This window comes from Poromitra crassiceps (assembly GCF_964638095.1).
Source record: "Poromitra crassiceps genome assembly, chromosome: 19".
In the NCBI taxonomy this organism is placed as follows: Eukaryota; Metazoa; Chordata; class Actinopteri; order Beryciformes; family Melamphaidae; genus Poromitra; species Poromitra crassiceps.
Genome location: NC_139646.1, coordinates 16434023 through 16455997, shown reverse-complemented (window position 1 = coordinate 16455997; position 21975 = coordinate 16434023). Strand labels below are relative to the sequence as shown.

The 21975-nt window shown below is 44.3% G+C and overlaps 1 protein-coding gene across 1 annotated transcript in view; it reads left to right on the top strand.

Moving 5' to 3' along the window:
• Window positions 1-1346: 1346 nt before the first annotated feature.
• The window catches only part of LOC310793850 (SEC14-like protein 1), a 44237-nt gene continuing 23608 nt past the window's right edge, over window positions 1347-21975 (top strand). Inside the window, exons 1-2 of the mRNA XM_083655743.1 lie at window positions 1347-1705; window positions 4518-4607. Coding sequence (XP_083511869.1) covers window positions 4545-4607 — 63 coding nt within the window. The 5' untranslated portion in view covers window positions 1347-1705; window positions 4518-4544. The remainder of the gene's footprint in view (window positions 1706-4517; window positions 4608-21975) is intronic.

Genomic DNA, 21975 nt, shown 5'->3' with positions numbered 1-21975 from the left:
GATGTGATGGTAGACCTTGGGCTGTACAGATTGAACTAACCAGCCTTTTGAAACAGGGTGACCTTAATGCTATCGTTGTCCATTCAGAGCTAAACCCCTTACATAACATACAGTAATTAGGGTGTGTGTGTGTATTTAACTCTGAGAACTAGCTTGACCCCCAGTGAAAACCTATTATTATCTACAAATCTCCCATTGCTTCCCAAGACGTCACCCTCCTTTAGTTGACAACATGCCTTATGAAATAATCTGGACATGGCTTGCTTGCCTTAATTCTCCAACCCTAAGTGAATTTAATCAGTTTAGTGCTTCTCCATAACTCAGTTAATGATTAGAGGTGATGATGCTGGCAGACATGGAATCAATGAAAGAAAATCTCATTATGATTGATTTGTTTGGAAATGCTATCAATACTTAAAACTGCAATATAGCCAGTAAAGAGAATAAAAAGGTAGGCAAACTGGACCGGAGGAAAGTAGCTTATGCTTTACAAGAATACAGGTAGCTGTACATTTTTAAATTAAATATATATAATTTTACAACAAAGATTACTCCAGTCCATACTACTACTACTACATACTGTATATCATCATCGGTATATAAATGGGAACTAGTAGGACTCTGTCTGTCTGGGCTTTGTCCCACTGATGACATCATCAGTGATGTCATAAATGACATCATCAGTGAATTACTCACACACACACAAGGCTATAGTTCAGTGATGATGTGACTGATGTCATCAGTGATGTCATACATAGGCATTGTGACATCATCAGTGATGTCATAAATGCACTCATGAGTGGCTTTGTTATTCAGCTTTGCATTTAAGTAATTACCATGCTACTATAAACTTGTGAATTAGAAATGTGGATACGGTAGTTACAATTTAACCTGGACATTGACAGTGCATGCATGATAAATGCATCTGTGGTATATGGCATGTTGACTCGGTCCTCCTGACATCAGATTGCGTGCGGTGCGGTGCGGTACAGTACATTGGAGACAGATGAAATTAATCTAATATCACCACTGCTGAGCTGGTTGCATAATAAAGCTGCAAATATGCACATGGCTGCAGCATGATTCACAGCTGATTCTTTGAACGGCATTTCTATGGTTTTAACGTTTTAACGTTGCTGTCCTTTGCCTTATAGGCTTAGATAATAAAATAAACATTCCCCGGTGCTTGTCCTCCACTTGAATAGATACGCACTGGCAGTGGAAATTTTTATGAACGCTTGCGGGGGGGCGGTATTTGGGGGGGCGGGGGAGGAGCCACGGCGGCATCATTCACCACACAGTCACGCACACAGGCATGCACACAGGCATGAGTCTGAGTGGGCATGAGTGGCTGACTGAGGAGAGGGCTGGGAAAAGATACTCGTCTTCCCGTGGACACATTTCGCCAAGACACAGTGGACTCGTTTGGAAATGTACGCAGCAGTGAGCGTACCGGTATATATTTTGTGCTGGGCTGTTGTGCGGTGAAGAAGGCTCGTCCCGCTCCGGGTAGTACTCCGGCTAGATGGCCAGCTAGCACAACAAAGCTAGCTGTTCACCACCCGGCGAAGTCCAGTGAAGAGAGAGAGAGACACACACACACACAGGGAATGGCAAGAGTTCACTCGGCTTGCCCTGTCAGAAGAAACAAGGAAGACTAATCAAAGTAAACCAGCCAACATTTCTCTAGTTGTTTCACTCACCGGTAAGTAGCCGCTGTGTGATTATCTCCTCGCGGAGATCATCGACTATAATAGGCTATGTGTAAAGTTAGCGCTAGCTTGCTGGCTAACAGTTAACGTAGTCTGTAGCTGTCAGCGTGGCAATGGCAATATAGGGGTTATGTAAATATAACCTTCTTTAGGTTGTCTCTTTATCAGCTGCCAAATATGTTGCTGTGATTTTGTTACAGTGTTAGGAAAGATATTTATGCTTAAATGGAGTGTGTTTTGCTTCTGTACGTGTATGTGTCCTCTTGTCTCTCATTTAACACAATTTCCCGTATCTCTTTTAACTGTGAAGTTGCTGACAGATCCTGAAACATGACGGTAATTCATTACAGTACAGTTCCTAGATAAAGAGGAATAGTTACTGGTTGTCTTGCTAGCTGGGTTATTATTAGTCTGCCTGCCCTGGATCATCCCTCATTAAGTAAGTAGTGCTGCCTGGGGCTTTAGCAGTGGCTCGCACCGACACACCCCTCCTTCCAGCCAGGCACGTCCTGTCCCTCTCAGCACTTGGGTCAGCAGAAGTTTCAGCATGTTGAACAAAACAATAACACGGAACATGGCGTCCAAGCCAAACTGTGCACATTGGCTCATGTTTTGCCTCTAAGAAATTAACTTGAATATTAGAGACATTCATCATCAAGCAGAATCTCGTTTCTGCCACATTTTGTTTTGTTTTCATTAGTAAAGAAGCATTTGTCGAACTGCAAAGTGATATAAAAAAGTGTGGCTAAAATCACTATAAATTATTTGCAAATCTTCTTAGAGAAAATTGGCTATGTGGTGTCTGTGGAGGTGTCAGTCACGATTTGTGTGATGTCATCAGTGATGTCACTCGAGCAACTGGGATGTCATTAGTGATGTCTCTCAAGCAACTGTGTTTGCACAACTGTGATGTCAGGCAGTTGTGATGTCATCAGTGATGTCACTCGAGCAACTGTGATGTAGTATGAGCCGATGGAGCACAGTTGCACGATGGCGCCTAGGTGGGTGGGCGGTGTCTGTCAGTCAGTCACGATTTTGGGAGCCAGCGATTTCCATAACTGCAGCCATAGTGCATCATCTCCATTCTCCACCCTAGGAATCGAGCGTGCGCTCCTAGTCTCTTTTGTTAAAACTAAGGATCTCGCGCTCTACGCGCGCTCGATTCCTAGGCTCGCCCGTCCTGCAGCTCGCCGAGCTGGCCCTGCAGCTCGCATTCACAGCTCGGCCGCTGTGTGGCCAATAGAGAGGCAAAGTGACCGCCTACTTCCTGCTTCAGCACTGTACCAGAGATTTTCATCCGCCATTTATTTTCCCATAGACATTTCGTAAAATGCTTATAAAAAGAGTTTTACTGGTTCAAACCAAACGTTCAGCTATCGCTATAATCGGGAGAGACCATAGGACATTTCACTTGGACCAAAACTTAAAAAAACATTGAATATATTTTCTTCAAACCCGAATTTTTTTACGTTTTGGCCCAAGTGAAATGTTATGCGATCTCTCCTGTTTCTAAATATATCTGTACCGTTTGGTTTGAACCAGTTAAACTCTTTTTATAAGCATTTTACGAAATGTCGATGGGAAAATGAATGGCGGAAGAAAATCTCTGGTACAGTGCTGAAGCAGGAAGTGACGTTCCACTTTGGCTCTCTATGAGACCAGCATCACTGATGATGTCCGATTTATGACATCAGTGGGATTTATGACATCACTGATGATGTCACAGTGGGATTCATGACATCACTGATGATGTCACAGTGGGATTTATGACATCACTGATGATGTCACAGTGGGATTTATGATATCACACAGTGGGACAGACAGAGATACAGAGAAACAGACAGACAGAGCCCTAGCTCCTATTTATATACTGATGATGATGATCATTGGCTAACTGAAATCTGTCCGAGCGGTGTCAGTCACGATTTGTGACGGAAGTGATGTCATCAGTGATGTCACTTGAGCAATTGTGATGTCATCAGTGATGTCACTCGAGCAATTATGATGTCATTAGTAATGTCACTCGATCAATTGTGATGTCATCACCGATGTAATAGGTAGTTTCTGCAGTCTCCACCCTAGAAATCGAAGTATACAAATGTTAACCCAGTCTCAGGTTCGATGTTCTAGGCTGTGTTAGAATGTTCCAGCATGGAATCTTGAGAAAGCATGTCAACACTTGTGTCTGAGCATACACCAGTAGCTGTGCCCTTTTTAAAGCATTTTGTCCTACTATGGTTCCTGTAGAGATAGTAGTTGGACTTAGCTTAGTTGTACCCCCACTCCCCAGGTTTTAGCAGTGACATTCAGTGGTAGTAGATTACTAGACTGGAGAGTGTTTTGACGAATGAGCAGGACAAGCTGCATCCATTGATCAGCTGCTTGAGACACACATCCTTGGTCACGGCTGAGGAGTCTTCCCTCCTGCAGTCCATCAACACACACTGTTCTCTAGTCTAGTGCATCAGGCTTCTGGCCAACACACACACACACACACACACACACACAAACGCACAGCGCACAAGCACAATCACTAGCGGCCGGCATCATCCGACCAGACAGCCCAAATACACCTTTACTTAATTACATGTCAAGTTTCCTTGTCCAGGGGCACTGTGATAAAGCTGTTATTTTGGCACTCGAGACACAGTTTGTTTTGTGACGACACCGAGAGTCAATCTACTGCAGCCCTAGAGCAAAACCATTCTCTCTCTCGCCAAAGCTTATGATTATAGTTACATAAACTCTAAAGTCATCCAATGTTTTTTTCTGACTTTCTTTCTCTCTCTCTCTCTCTCTATTCAGGTTGTCGGTGCTGTCGTAATCCCCACCATGGTGCAGAAGTACCAATCACCTGTGCGGGTGTACAAGCATCCCTTCGAGCTGGTGATGGCGGTAAGTGTCTGTACCCACCTGCGGTCCATCTCCAGTCCACATGAATATTGCATGCCAAAACGGGGACTTATATAATGGTAATGAGGTCACCTTCAGAGAACTGCACACCTTACATGTGATGGACTCAGTAGGGAAAGCTGCCACATGCCACTGCTGAGGGTCTGCAATGTACGCATTTCACTCAGTGTTCCCACAGCTGCCGAGCACAATGCCGTGCTAGTGCTGTCTGTCCATTGTTCGGTTGTTGTCTGGCTGCATTGTCGAGGCTGTTTTAGGACGATTGGTAGGACCTACAGTGTATCAATGACGGGCAATGGACCCATTTCACAGCAATCGTTTTGAGTTGGTAAAAGCAGGAAGCAAAGCAGCTGTGACTAATACCATTCATTATGCTTCCATTCGGTTTAGGTGTTCCAGTGGCAGGTGCCCTCATTGTCGATGCTAATGATTACACCTGCGTTACTTCCTGCTTTACCACCTCAGAAGGTTGCTGTGAAACGAGCCTATGATGATGACAAGAGAAATTTCAGCATAAAATTGAATAAACGAGGCTCGAGTCGAGTAGAAATGGACCTGGAAGTGGCTTTTTGTTTTCGAGTTGCTTGCATTGTGAACACAGCTGGCTAATGAATGGATCATCAAGCGACTGCCTACCATGATTATAACAGTTAAATTACAGTCCTTGTCTCCGCGTACACACACACACACACACACACACACACACACACACACACACACACACACACACACACACACACACCACAGACACTCATTTCCTACTTCTCCACCTGGTCGAGCACCTAGCTCTCTCATCTTGAGGTTGAAGACCTGCACATTGCTCAGTCAGGTGTGTAGTCACTGTGCTCTATGTCCATGCCCTCAGCATCTGAATATACAACAAGGCTGTTATGTCTAACAGAGGTTCCACCGTCGTCCATTTGCAGTGTAAAAAATTGAGAGCTTGGCCAGGCTTTTAGCGAGCGACCGCCTCGCTGCATGTTTCTGTTCACGGACTCTGGAGATGAGTGCCTGTGCTGCAGTGTGCTGGGTGCAGAGGCTGCAGATACTGACTCTGGACTCTGGAGATGAGTGCCTGTGCTGCAGTGTGTTGGGTGCAGAGGCTGCAGATACTGACTCTGGAGATGAGTGCCTGTGCTGCAGTGTGCTGGGTGCAGAGGCTGCAGATTTGACTCTGGAGATGAGTGCTGCCTGTGCTGCAGTGTGCTGGGTGCAGAGGCTGCAGATTTGACTCTGGACTCTGGAGATGAGTGCCTGACTGTGCTGCTGGGTGCAGAGGCTGCAGATTTGACTCTGGAGATGAGTGCCTGTGCTGCAGTGTGCTGGGTGCAGAGGCTGCAGATACTGACTCTGGAGATGAGTGCCTGTGTGCTGCAGTGTGCTGGGTGCAGAGGCTGCAGATTTGACTCTGGAGATGAGTGCCTGTGCTGCAGTGTGCTGGGGGCAGAGGCTGCAGATTAGACTCTGGAGATGAGTGCCTGTGCTGCAGTGTGCTGGGTGCAAAGGCTGCAGATTTGACTCTGGAGATGAGTGCCTGTGTGCTGCAGTGTGCTGGGGGCAGAGGCTGCAGATTTGACTCTGGAGATGAGTGCCTGTGCTGCAGTGTGCTGGGTGCAGAGGCTGCAGATACTGACTCTGGAGATGAGTGCCTGTGCTGCAGTGTGCTGGGGGCAGAGGCTGCAGATTAGACTCTGGAGATGAGTGCCTGTGCTGCAGTGTGCTGAGTGCAGAGGCTGCAGATTTGACTCTGGAGATGAGTGCCTGTGCTGCAGTGTGCTGGGGGCAGAGGCTGCATGTTTCTGTTCACTGACTCTTGAGATGAGTGGCTGTGCTGCTGGGTGCAGAGGCTGCAGATTTGCATGCCTTTTTCCAACCTTCTCTCTGCCGTCTCCCGGTTTCCTCTGCCATCATTTACATCTTCTTCTCCTGATTTCTGATTGTCTGTCTCTCACTTGCCCTGCTCACTTATTTGCTATAATCTGTCCCAGTGCTGGAGGACAGTGGATGTCAGAGAGGGTTCACTGTAGGGCTGGGTAAAAAAAATTGTTTTGTATAATCGACACGACTCGATAATATTAATTTGATAGAACTGATATAGATTAATAAATCCCAATATTGATCTTTTAATATAATGTCATTTCCTGTGGACGCTTGAAGCTTTAACCCTGTTAGACCTGTGGCCGCGTGGTTTGTTTACGAGATCTCGTAAACATCTGGAAACATCAATAATAATACACCACGTTAGAATCAGAATCAGAATCAGAATCACTTTTATTGCCACAGTATGCAAGTTACATACGAGGAATTTGTCTTAGTGTCTGTATGCAGCGTAGCGGTCACATCAATATACAGAGATAAGAAGTAGGAAGATAACTAAAGACAATCACAAAGTTGCAAGTGCAATCAAATCGAGTAAATATATACAATATGTACATGAGTGGGGAAGTGTTCTGTGGATGATAAATATGAATTTATGTTGGTTTTACATGAGATTTACAGACTGAGTTAAATAGACGTTAAATAGGCAGTGGATTTACATTAATTTACAGTTGGAGTTAAATAAGAATGAATGTACATGAAATTTACAGGCTAAGTTAAATAGGCATTAAATGTGCAGGGAATTTACATGAATTTACAGTCCCAGTTAAACAGGCATTAAATTAGATATGAGTTCCAGTTTTATGGGGGGGGGGGTTCAGTTGAGTTTAGGAGGAGGTAGTGAGTTTGTGTGTGTGTGGGGGGGGTTGTTGGTGAGGTCCTTGGCGGAAGGGGTTTCCAGGCCTTGTTGGTGAGGCTGATGGCGGTTGGGAAGAAGCTGGTCTTGTGGCGGGTGGTTCTGGTCTTGGCAGACCTCAGTCTCTTGCCGTGGGGGAGTGTCTTAAAGAGTTTGTGGCCAGGTAGAGGGTTCCTTGTACAATTTACAGCATTAGTTCGAGTTTGAGAATCTCTTTCATATCCAAGCAACATTGATATCGTTGCTTAAATATCGAATTGTATCATATCGAATCGGAAATCGAATCGAATGTGTGTCGGAATTGTATCAAATTGGGAAATCAGTGGCATACCCAGCCTTAGTTCAGTGGCTATACAGTATGCTCCAGCAGCCAGCAAGTGGGAAAAACCCTGATTCAGCTCGTCTCTACAGTCTCTAGTGTCTCTCCCTACTGAAGTTTCACGACTAGAGCCTAGAAGAGAATGGACCTTCATGTACTTCACACTTCATCTCTGTATCTATAATGAGAGTGCTATCTTTAAAACGACACTAATGTACAGGATAGCAAGCTGTAGTGCTGCACTGTCCAAATCACTAGGCTACAATTGGTGAGCTGAGATGAAATGGCGAGACTGGATGAAATTCTCCCTCAGTGGTTTACTCAACAAGCAACGTTTTGACGTCAGCTGGTCTTTGTCAAGCATTATAGTGTGAGTGTTTGCCTGAGGAGGGTTCATTGAGTTTGAGACGTTGCTGTGATTATACAACAACAGGTAGTTCCAGCAAAGCTGTCAAAGATGCATTATTGCTGTGCTGAAAATTCTCATAAATCACTCATAAACCATAGATAGTCATGCTTATTGGTTGCTAAGCCAGCTCCTCTGGTAGCCAGGAAGTTAGTTAGCGGTCCGTCTTGTTTTCGTCTTCTTCTGTTTTCTTTTTAATGTATGCCAAAGAAATTACCGTATTGTATTTTCCATTTTATAAAAGCCATAATAATTCAAGAATGCTTCAGCAACCGGGTGAGATCAAAATGTTGCTGAATAAACCACTTAGGCAGCATTGATGCACTGCATATATACAGGTGCAGCTCAATGAATTAGAATATTGTGGAAAAGTTACTTGTTCCCCATAATTCCTTTCAAAAAGTGAAACTTTCATAGATTATAGATTCATTACACACTAAGTAAATTATTTCAATAATTTATTTGTTTAACTTTGCATAAATTTGGCTTCCAGCTCATAAAACCCCCCAAGACAGTATTTCAACAAATTAAATATCACACACAAAAAACTATTTTCAAAATAGAAATGTCGATCTTCTGAAAAGTTATGTTCATGCCTGCAATCAATACTTGGTTGGGAATAAATTTGCTTTAATTACTGCCTAAAGAAATAACTTGTCCATGTTATTTCCACGATATTCTAATTTTATGAGCTGCACCTGTGTATATATATATATATATATATATATATATATATATATATATATATATATATATATATATATATATATGGTGTATATAAGCCCCTGCTGGTCAGGATGTGTACACACATATTTGGATGTACACATTACCTTGTTGCATACACTACACTACCTCCTGGATTTCCTTTGTACTATGCACCGCCTATCATTAGTTTGGTTTTCACTGGGTTACCGACAGACGGGTGCTTTTTTCTTCTTCTTCTTCTTTTTAGGAAAGCTAAATCTCTTTAGCACAGGCTGGACTGAGCACCAGGCAAACAGATGGTTCTATTATAAATAGAGGGCTGGCTCTCTACACCTGGGGCTACACATGCAACTGAAGAGAGGGGGAGAGTGATAATAGTACCGAAGTACCACCAACCCACAGGTTTTGTAAGCTGGGACAGTGGGGAGATGACCCACCTCACGAGTTTTTGAGGGAGGAGTGTTTGCCCTGCTGGCCGTGCTGGGTTTGGCTTCAGAGAACTAATGGAGTTGCCCCGGGTGGGATAAAGTAGGGTAAGATTAAGGCCGATGCAGAAGAAGCCGTCTTGCCCTAAACATGATGTTAAAAGAGGTTTTCTTTGATGCAATGATTAGAGCAGAAGCCATGTTGTCAGAATGTCTTGCGAGCAGATAGGCTAAAGAGCGAGCGTGTGAAATGGACATTTGAGTGTATCTGAATGAAGCAGACTAGTTTGGTGCGTTCTTCTTGTGACTCTGTAGATACAGAGTCTTTCTGCAGACACTGACTGCAGAGCACAGTTAATGCTGCGTCACAACACTCGCTGGCCCCGGTGAAACCTCTCCTCTCCGTTCTTACTTCTTTTTTTTGGTTCTATCAACGTTCTTACTTCTTTTTTTGTGGTTCTATCAGCATGTCTACCATTGCAGCATAGCGGTGTGACAATATCCTTCATTTGTGGGAATCTGACATGACGCAATTGCTTGTGTACAGTAGTCTGCGTGTCCCTAACTTGCTTTGTGTTATCAAGTTGGTAATGTCATCATGGCTACTTTCACTTTTGCTTATGTGTATGGTTTCACATATATCCTGTAAGTAGGCCTATACATGTATGCAGTTTAGTTCAGAATAATCTCGGCACTTTGCTATATTGGGCCATAGCTTATTGCGATCGTGTCGTTCTTCCCCCTCCACTTTCAAAGACCTCTGAAATATTTGTCCCTTTCGTCTGTTGGGGGGGATTATGTTTGACATTTGCTTGGAGGAATTTTGTGTTCCCTCTCTCTCCACTTGAAGTCCACTCTGCTGTTTGGATCCGTTCAGTCCTTTGAGTTCTGCATTTGACTCTTCTGAGGAGGAAAACCAAGGTGAGACATTCCTCTGTTCTAGCCTTTAAACGCATTCCTCTTGTCTAGATGAGATGCAGTGTCTCGTCGCTCGGCCTCAAGAAGGAGCCGCTCAGTTCACCGACGGCTGCTATCAAACTATTTCAACCTGGCGCTAAGCTAACACTGCTGTAATAGAAGCTGTTGCTATAGGAGGAATGCACTGTTGCATAAGTCACTTGGCTGGCTGACTCCCTCCAGCTGTTTCTGTTCTTTAGCACTTACTCCAGTGTGTACTGTAGCCTGCCTTTGTACATGCCCCACACACTTGATACGTTTTTTTGGCAGATTTGGCAGCGTTCAATTCGTACAGCTGAGCTTAGCATTTGAAGGTCCAACCTGTTTGTTTTATAACCTGTCATTTTAATTATAATAATCGCGTGACATAATGGCTGCTCTGAGTAATGTTTACCCACCTGTTTTAATGGTAGTAAGTAGATACACAGTTAAATGTCCTGTGTGTAGTCTTTACCTGTGTAGTGTATCCGAACAATCTGGGCTATCCACCTTATTTTGGAATGCCCCACTGTAAAAAAAAAATCATTGTGGGTACAAGGTGACACACCCCTGCACCTTAGTCATAGGAAATTATAAACTTCCTCCGTAGACAAAGTGAACGCAATTGACAACACCGCCATCCTTCCAAGAGCAGTGTCCATTTGTGGCTATGCACCAAGAACAGCTGACTGGGTTTGTTGGAGTTGCAATACAACACAACACACATACATTACTATACTGACTGACCAGTGACCTCGATAGTCTTCTTTTCTTTCCACAGAGTTGGCCTATCTTTTTTTTTTAGAGTGAGGTATCGCTGCAGAGAGGAAGTGCTGCCATGAACTGTGTTTTTCTTTTCTTTTCGTTTTTACATATCATCCTCAGCCCACTGCTGCTGTCCCCCGAGTCCACTGGTGCACACATCTCAATAACAGGATGTGTCGCCGATGCTGTTGTTGCCATTATCGCAGCGGTCCAGTCACAGAGGCTGTGGTCTCTCTCCTCCGGGAGGGACAGAGGAATGTCAAACACACAACACACAATACCCTTCACAACACACAATACCCTTCTCACTGCTGTTTCAGGTCCAAAGGGAATGCTGCTCCAGTCCTGAAGTGCATCCAGGCCACTGATGTAGAATGACTTCAGTATTCCATGAGAGGAGGAGGGAGAAACTCCCTGATCCAGGATTAGTAAATAGCCGCCGCGGCTACGTGTGCGCTACCTGACATTTGGTTTGAGACGAAAAGACGGCAACAACCCCCAAAGTCTTTTATTATTATGCTGGCAGATTAATACACGTGCTGCAGAGAGAGATAGGGTATTTGTGAGTGAAAGCCTAAGCTAGCCTAGCCTAGCCTAGCCTAGCCTGCTCCATGGAAACGTGGGCATGGGTGTGCCGCTAATCAATGGGGACAAAGCACACTGGTCCTCCTTGTCCCTGTGGACATGCTACAAGGGTGAGCACAGGATGTGCTACCATGCCAATGTGATGATGCCTGCTTCACCTGGGGGCACCATCAACAAAAGGGGATGTTTCTTTCCTAGTTAAATCCCATTTACCAAAGGCAGCAAGCAACAGATCTTAAGATCCATTGTCCCCTAAAGAAAAAGAAACAGCGAAAGTCTGTCTGGTGTCAAACTGCTCATTTTCTAAATTAAACTGGATTGTGCTGGAATGATGGGAAACTTGGTGTATCTTATCGCTCGGTAATGATGCTGATAAAGCTTGGGTTTATAAGAGAAGTACAAGCACAATGCATTTGATTATCTGAAAAGAACATGTCAAAAATCACATGAAAGATGGATCAGTTGAGCTAGAATATTAACCGAGACAGAAGGCCATGACAGGCGGACAAAGGACCAACGTACAGTGACAGATTACGTACGTACCATTCATTAGGCTTAGCTCTCCTGCAGTCTCTTGACAACCACTATGTGATTTCATACCCGATTCTCAGAATTTCAGTACTTCCTTTTCTCGCTGTGGTGCCCACCCACACTGGTTAAGTGAAAAGAGTGAAAGGTGAAACAAACACACACCTCCTTCTGAGAAATATTCATTTAAGCTTTTCCTCAAAGTGTTGCCAAGAGCGTGGGAGCCTGTTGTCTGCTAAACGAGAAGCTGAACTCCTCTGATTTCAATCTGAACAAATGGATAAGCATCATACAGTCAACGTGTCATGATGCATCAGGTCTACATACCCTGCTGATTTAGGCCAGAGATAGGCTTGCTTTTACCTAGGCGATTGGAGCTTTGGTTGTGCACGTCCTCCATACTGAAATTGACGCCAAGTGTGCGCTCCAAACGGACGCTGTATAGCCTGTTTTTCCCCCCACTGTGTTTAACTGCCTGAAAGCAGGAACACCGCCTCAGTGTGTCCGCTCATGGAAAACACGTGCTAGCACATACAACACGATACCCTAGCAAGTCCCTAGCATGTCCCTAGCTGTGTCTGTCCCCTGTTTTTGAGGCCCTGCTGTCCATGATGTGCGCAGTGTCCGGTATCGAGATTGAGAACTGGTTCCAAATGTCTTTAACCTTACGTCACATCATAAGGTTACGCCATCCGTCAACAAAGCATGAGAGAGTTGTTTTCATACTGGTTGAACGACCATAGCAAACAAATTGAAGGTTTGGCTGAGCTTCATGAAAGACAAATAATGCTAGTGCTTATTAGTTATTAGCCTGCAGGTTAGCTGTGTAGCTAACAAAGACAAAAACAACTGTTTGTTCAGATTATAACTAACTAAGCCCAGGACAAGGGCTCAGGTAATACAGTAATTTATTTGGTAATAAATCTACCCTAACAGATTATTTACCATTTACTTTTGCTTGTAGTGTTACTGAATGGATCTACGTCACCAACACCACAGAGTTGTTTTTCTTGACCAGATATTTTTAGGCACTATTTGCTCATGGCTGCTTCCACACTGGATCTGATAGATTGTGACGCAACTGCAAAGCCTGTTTTTGGTGTAGTATCTCTTGAACATTCCTAAAAAGAGAACTTATCCACTTACTTTATTTGACCAAAATTAAGGCCAAACATACTTTGTCATGGTGGACAATTGACTGATTATAGCCTAAATATCATAAGAATAAAAGATCTTTATTCATGAAACATTTTCATGTTTTTCCAACTGGTTCGCTAAGGAGAATTTGAATTCAATCAGAACTGATCAAATTCAGATGATTCCCGACCCTACTTGTGCCATAGGTGTCAATGTGTACTCTCAAAACACACCAACTTTTCACCATGTCTCGGCACTAGTGTTATTAGGACAAATTCCTGTACATTTATTATGCAAAATTATGCATTTTACACAATTTTCATTCGGTTTGCTCTTTGAACTCATTTTTTGATCATGTGTGCTGCCCAGCTGCCAGCTATGTAACACAGATTCTGAACAGTCTATTAATTCTGTCTTCCTTTGTGCCATGAACTAGGTTGAGCTCTCTGCGCCTCCTATCACTGTCTGTATATGGGTCAGCCATAGCAGGTTTTTCGAGTCAGGGCGGCCCGAAACATTCATTGTGCCCATTTACTGTGAGCCCGGTGTTTCTAAACTGGGCTTATTGTGCTGTCCCGTTCTCTCTGTCTGGCCCGGCCCGGTACAGAATGGCCCAGCCAGGTGTCCCAGCAGGTCCTGACCCACTTGCATCCAGGTTTGGTTTAAGGCTGTTGCAGCGCAATTCTCTGGCCCCCGAGGCTTTACCCTGTTTTAATCCATCTGTAAGCCCCTGGCTGGTCCACCACACTCACTTCTCCTAATGGACTCAATTCCCAAGGTGTTTACTAATATCCCCTTATACAATCGGAAGGTTCACCTACATTGTCGACCTGGATGATGGAATTGGGTTAAAGAATCACATGGAGTTGTTGATTTTTATTTATTTTTCATTTCATTTCAAGTAATTTCATTATTTTAGTCGTACTCTTTCATGGTGATGTGGTCCAATTGGGGGGGAAAAAAAGGCCACCACGCAAATCTCGTAGGAGCGAGTGGTCGGGCGCCGGGCGGGAAGTTTGAGCTTTGCTGCGGGCGACAAAAAATAAAGTGCGGGTCCCGGGATTTCACTCTCTCCTCGTTTACTACCGAATGATCCATCTTCTTATTGGGCATAAAGTGATCTTTGGACAGTGCGCGCTCCGCTGTAGGTGGAGTTGGAGGAGGAAGAACAAACAAGAGGAGGAAGAGGAAAAATGACAAGATCAGGGTTGCGCTCAGGCTTCGGGTATTAACATTTCTATTCACTATTTGCATCGGGTCCCGGTGCGGGATCTCGCCAATAGAGGGTGCCGCCCGGGCGGGAGGTTTGCGCTTGCCTGCGGGCACATGCATTGTGGGAGTGTGCGGTAATGGTCAGGAATCCAGAGAAAACAGTCCTGTGCTGTGCAGGCCTCTATGCTGCTTTACATTCCACTCACACTCACAGTTCATCAGTGGAGCTTGTGGACCAACTAGGAATTGTAGTATGTCTATCACCAATGATGTGTGTATATATATATATATATATATATATGTGTATATATATAAACATTTTCCCAGCATTGCCCCTGTCTTTTGGTTCAGAGAATCTCCCTCCACTCTTCTGAATGAATTTGTCAGAGCTTTGCCTGCCACGTGTAATTCATTGATTCTGGCAGATACTCTTTGGCACAAATCGTTACAGAACGATGGCCTGGCTGCCTTGGCACTCATCTTCCCGCATGCTGCTGCTGGAACCCGCATTGATAAAAGCCTGTTTGCCGGCACCATGTGACTCCGGGAGCCGGTGTAAAAAAATTCTGCAGCTCATTTCATTCACAAGGATACTCTGTCTCCTTCATGCTGCAAGGTTGAGAGAGACGCTGGCCCGGCAAGCTCCCCTCCCCCACTCCTCTTCCCTCTGCTGGTCCTATATGGACACGCATGCGTCACGCGTGCCGTCACACACACACACACACATCCATACAAGTGGATGGATGAATTTGTGCACACATGTACTCTTACTTACACAATGACCCGTAGATTAATTTGCCCCCGCAGACACCCTGTAGCGTAGCAGTTGGATAGTGACTCACATCATGCGTACGTAGGAGGAGCCGAGAGTGACGTTAATAGGAACGTCTCTACACAGTAAATTTGTGTCACAGTGTGTGTCACAGTGTGACAGTGTACGCATTCTGCCACATATTCTGATTATTTGTGGTACGGGACCACTCCACGGACAGACCCCCCATCCTTCTTCCCCCAGCCCACTTAATTAGTATGCCAATTCAGTCTCTCTTCACCCTCAGCCTTGTGCGCATTCTCAGTCACACCTCAGCTCACACACAGTGTATCCACACACACAGTGTATCCACACACAGTGTATCACCTCAGCTCACACACAGTGTGTATCCCATAAATCCTTCTGGCGACGCAGTGATCACAAATCACCGCTGCCCCACTTCTCTGCCATGCCCCGGCTGTCCTTAGGTTCACTGCTCCTCACGCAACCTTTCCTGGAAGAGATGAGGTGCTGCTAACGAAGCTGCTGCAGCAGCATCTACCGAGAGCCAGTAGCCATATAGAGGTTGGGCTTACTTCACAGAAATAATTATTGAATGATAGAATAGCTGTAAAGGAGGGCATATCAGTTATACTGCACAGGTTCCTGTAACTCATCGCTCATGTGGAATTCTCATAGAAGTGAACAGTTATGCTTGAATGTTCATCTTGATTATTTTTTGCAAGATATTGCGATCACAATTATTCCATTGGGTGATCTGTGGGGATTTTTTTTTTTTTACTTTACCGTCAAAACGGACTATTTTCAACCACAGTCTAAAAGTGTTTCAGTATTGCTTTGCCAATATCCTATCATGTTAAGAGAAGTTACAAAGTGCTCAGGGTGCAAATAGAACAAATGTACTGTGTGTGTGTGTGTGGGGGGGGGGGGGGGGGGGATACCAGAGAGATAAGAACACAAACAAATGACATTAAATAAATCAAAAATAAATAAATATACAATTCAATAATGAATTAGGCGGCGTGGCTAAAATCCGGATTAAAGCTAAGCTTTTAAATAGAAGTACACTGACTTAGCTTAGCTTAACATAACATTCCTTCTTCTAACGACCCGTCCCTCATAAACAAATTGAATGGCATCATCGATCAATGGCATCATATCACTGCAGTGCATGCTGCTCATTTACTATGATTGGCATTTGGCATCAGCAGCACTCTATGCAAAGAAAAGCAAACGCTGGCATGAAGTCATGGATGATGACTTAGCAAAGGACGGTTCATATCAGATAGATGGAAAGGAAGCTTAGAGCTCTGCCATTACAATGCACACTGTAATAGTGAGACGATTGGAGGAAAAGAAGTGGGTGGCATGGCATGGCATGCACACAGAGACCAAAGGCTGTATTGTTGCCTCTGCTCAATCAGGAGCTTGTTCTCTCCCCCACCATAAATCCAGCCTACACCTAGGCAGGCCTAGATGCTCTCAGAGCAGATGGGAGGACAAGCGATGGAATCCACAAGTGGGTTGCTGCACCTATCCCACACCAGCTAGTAACAATGTGGAAAGTGGCGTGATGGATCAGAAGAAATTGGTTCTGCAAAAACAGACGGGGTGATTTTACCAGGCCACTTGTCAGCCTCAAATATATTTGCATGACAAATCTTGGTTGGTTGGTTTGTTGCCCTCTGGATTTGCATCGGTTTTCACACTACCTACCTTTTGCTATTCCAATCACCGCCCATGAAGACTGTTTTTGCATAACACTCTCCTTCCTCTGGAGCTCTCTCCCTTTACACTTGACATCAACAAAACCCTAACAAAGGTTTGCTTTAATCTCTAATCTTGCTCTGCATATTTTAACGCTATCTTGATCTTTTTTGTGTTGCCCTGTCACTTCGGTTTCGTGGTGTGTTAGGCTCGTCAAATATCTATATAGCTAAGTGCTATACAACTTTATTTTTTCATTACTACTACACTCAGCTCTGCAGTCTGCAGCTGTGTCCACACTCGGTATCCCTGTAGCGCTGCAGTCTGAAGCTGTAGAACTGGTTGGCCCAGCTATAGAGAGCAACGGGGACATGGAGGTCCTCCTCGGTACATACAGGATCCTTCCCCAAGAGAGTGGTCTCACCTGCTGCTTACTGTAGCTCACATGAACAGCGATACACACACATGATCTCATTCAAGAGGGGACATGAAGCATCATGAAACCACTCTTGCACATGTTGAATGGAGCAAGTGGAGGTCCTCCTGCCACCGGCTTCTCTTTTTAAACATTGTTTTGATGGTCATTCTACTTTGAGATACAATGCATCAGAGACTGCGGGGGGGAGGTGGTACACAGAATAGGTTCAAGTTTGAATAGGATCAACCAACCAAGCTTGGTTTTACATCTTCCATTTAAATTGTAGGCATGATGTTCTGTTCGATTCTGGTGACCCTGTTCGATTCTGGTGATCCTAGAGTCTAGAGCCTAGCCCTAGACTGTATGGTCACCAGAATCGAACAGAACAGCTAGGGCCTAGAGTGATCAAATAAGGTGGTGCTTGGAATTGGAGAACAAAGCAGATAATAATGCTGTATATATATATACGTATATATATATATATATATATATATATATATATATATATATACTTTATAGTGAAAGAAGACAAGAAAATAGCCATTTTGTACATTATTATAGTCGTTATATAACTGAATAGATGGATCTGCTAAGTATCCATTAACAGCGCTGTTTGTCACCCACCTCCCTGCATTTTAATTGATCAGAAGAAACTGAAAGCCAGCAGTCTGAAGCTGGCTCCCAAAAGTCCTTTCAAAGTCTGAGACTGTGGGCCTCCCCTCACTCAGGCGCTGACGCTTGAACAAAGCCCCCCTCCCCCATCATGATTATGTTATTTGATCCTATTGCCACTCAACAATTGAGCCAAGATAGCCTGGTATTACTGTTGACACAGATAAGAAGACTACACCAAATACATACAAAAAAGGTCTGCCTGACGTGGAAATGGAAACAACAGTAAAATGCCATTCACTGAGCCTCCCCTGAAACTGTTTGGAGCCCCCTTTGAGAACCTCTGCTCTATAGCTCTATAGCATTCACCTCAAACCTGGCGCTGACACAACACGACATGTGCTACCTGTCTCATCATGAGTGAATGTGACTTCATTGTCATTGTTGGTGGCAGGCAGCACTGGCATCCCAGCTGGTGCCATTATACCAGCCTGATATTCACACAATGTCCATTTTGTTACCACCATGATTCAGCCTGAGATCAATTGCATTCTCAGCCATTTTCTATGTGTGGGGTGTGACTGACGTATCCAGCTGCTCTGGCCTGTCACGGGCCTAAAAAGATTGTCTTTGCAAAGACAATGTTTTGCGTACCGGGGTGATTCCAACAAATATATTCTGCCCAAACACCAGTGAAAAACTGTTGCACAAACATTTCAAACGTGAGTCCTGCCGGAAAAGTCAGAGCAAAAACAAGCAACACCAGACTCTGAATTGCTCTACAAAATCTGAATAGTGGGCGGGGCGCAATTCAGGAGTCTGGGACCAGCCTACCATTATACCTGAGGAGCCAATACAACGATGGCCTGGAGTGGAACACCAATCTGTGATGGTTTCTCAAATGTTCTTGAGCCTGTCCACCAGACCAGACCAGCATCCTCTGCCAGCAAGACCAGCAGCGTTCAACATGACCCAGTCAGTCCAATCAATAAGTGGCACACCCAATAGGACTTTCCCCACAACTCTACAAGTATGTGACTGTGTGATCTCAACCCTGCAATGACGTCCCTGCTAACAGGTCACAGGCCTGGATCGACCCTGGGTGGAATGACATCACAGCACTCAATCAAAGCCACTCGTTGTTGGTGTCTGACGTCAAAGGTATAATTTGTATATATATCTCGATCGATATATCGATATATCTCAATGGGCTGACTCACCAAAGGACGGTGCTGCGGCTCTAAACTACAGGTTTGGGGGTTCTAGAGCAGAACACAAGACGTCTGTTCAGATGTGCGTTTACTGCAGTGGTTAAATCCCCGATCGTGTCTGCCTGGGCTGGGCTAGCAGCTAAATTCTAACTTTGCTGAATGGATAGAACGGGGGATTTACCCCACCCTGACCCCGCCCCCAGCCAGGCTGAGCCAGCTACCCCAGTGTCTATGACGAGACATCGCCTCAACCTATGTGCAAATGTTTTATGTGCAAATGTTGAGTGGAAAACTTGAGCATCTTTTCAAGATCTTTACTATAGCTTAAAAGACCAACTAATTAGTACTGGGACAAATTGATAGTAGTGGTTTCTAAATGAGTAGGTAAGTGAGTAGGTAACCCGAGCTCAATTGTCGTGAAATGTGAGAAGGGAACATGAAGGAGTTACAAAAGGCATTGTTTGCTCTCTATTCAAATATTAAAATGACTTCACCTGACACTTGAACCTGTCGACTGAAACATTTCTTGCTAAGGATGTTAGTCAATCGCTTTTCTCCCCTTGGTAGAATGTTTTTCTGTCTTTTTCGTTCCCTTTTTCTGCGTTGAAAAACAGCCTTGACCCTAAGCTGTCCTCATCAACTATCTTAATCGTAAAAGTGACCCCCCCCCCAACCAAAATGTTCTCATTTTCCCAGCCGCCAGAGAAGTCAGCTGATAAAAATAGCAGGGGTAAAAAATAGCAGCGCAAAACTGGGTGCACTCGTATCAGCGGGTCAGTTCATGCATTGCATGATGGGCCTTTTGCAACTTGCAGCTCTCCGAGCAGTTCAGAATCAGATGAGTGAACAGCTGTACATTGATTGAAGCATTGCCTCAGAGCTCAGAGTGTAGAACTGTCTCATACATAAATCAGCACTTACAAATCAAGTTCACTGCCTGGATACACTGTTTCTATGTTAGCTGTTGTGTCTCAGCAACAATGTCACAAGTTTTGATTTACTGTAGTTGGCGAATAGAGTAATTCTGATAGCCTGATACAGTATGTATCCAAGAAGTTCTCAGCTTTTGGTTCATCATACCCCATACTCAATTAATTGTCGCAAGAGTCTGCAAATAGTAATGACTTCTTGTGAGAAAGGTGTTTATCACGAGAATGACAAACAAGCTAAGCTAATATACTTGTAGTTGTATACTAGCGATGTATTTCTTCTTTATATTCCATAAATCATCCTGACCTGTAAAGGCCCAAAGTTGAGGCAGCACCAAGCTTGTTTTTCATGCCCCCGCTTTAGCAAGCCAGATATCTGCTGGGCTGCCTGCCAGTGTTCTGGCCCTGTAGTACTACAGTGGTGTAAACATGCACCATGCAGGCCTTTATAGTCCAAAAGTGGATTATGTATGCCTGGATTGTTTTCCTCCTCGCACTAAATTTCCTCAATCTCTCTTCCTGAGCAAAAGAGGCCTTATTCTTCCATATCCATGGCCTTCTCCTCATTGCATCTGGTCCAAAGGGAAATTGTTTTCTATGTGCAGGAAAGGATTAAGTCACAACGTATTGTTTTGGATTCTTTTCTCTCATGGAAAGCACATAGTATCATCTCCGGCCGAATTCCAGGAACCGATTACTCACAGCTTGGCCTGTGTTGAGGTGTGCGTCCGAATGTATCCTGTCGCCATAGAGACTGGAGGATGTGCACACAATCCTTCTTCTCACACACGCATACATACTTGCTGCAGCTTGTCTGGAAACGAAATCTGATTTCCTTAGAAGTATGTTTTTATTTCTCTTTCTAGTCTCCAGTGTGATAAGGCGCTCCAGGGAAGGGTTGTGGCAGAGGATGATCAATATTTGCCGTGGTGGAATTTGGGTAGCGTGCCTGTTAGGGGTGACTCGATGCTCTGCACCCAACGGTGTCTTATATAACTAGGAATGGGTTTTTTTTCCTTCTTCAATACACAGGGTATGATGTAGCTGTTAAACTGAGCACCTATGTAGAAATCTGCTTTGGATTTGGGAGGTAACTAATCACAGATGTTTCGTTGATTTAAGCCCAGAACTCTTGGAAGAAAATGTAATTTATAATACATATACAGCATTCGCTCTGTAACTGGATTCAGTAGACCGGCTGGAGCAAATCCAAAGATGATTATGTCAGCAGCAGCATCCCATCAGCCCAGTTACAGTACTATTCCTGACGTTAATCTAGTGGGGACGAGGAGAAATGGAAGAGAGTGTCCTCATTACTCTGGACGTACCAAACACGTCCTCACTTATCTGCCAACTATTGTAGATCGTTAAAGATCGTTCCTCGGCAAGAGACCAAAACCTCTCGCCACAAGAGCAGCTCCTTCCCAACTGCCATCGGCCTCATCAACAAGGCCCGAAAGCCCCCTCTACTAAGGATTAGTAATTATTTGTGATTTTTGTCTTTATATATCTTCTTTTTGTCTTCTGAATATTGATATGACCGTTACGCTGCATACTGACACTAAGACAAATTCCTCGTATGTCATCTTTACATATTGTGGCAATAAAAGTCATTCTGATTCTGATCAAGTGACGGTCTGGATAGATCTCAGACGACTTAAATATTTGCTGACTGTCATACAGTGTTTGCCCTTATCTGTGTGTATTGTGAGTCACACATGCAGAACATCTCTTCAAAACACCACTTGTGACTGAAGGAAGTTCTGCTGTGGATTATCAAAATGAGATGAATGTAGGTTAGATCCTGTTAGAGGTCAGACATCCCGGATGTACTGTAGCTCTGAGGCTTCTCACCTACAAACAGGGTCAGGCATGAACACCTGCCAAGCAGGAAATGCCAGTATGATTTATCTTGGCTGGAATATCAAGCCACATAACATGCAAAGCAG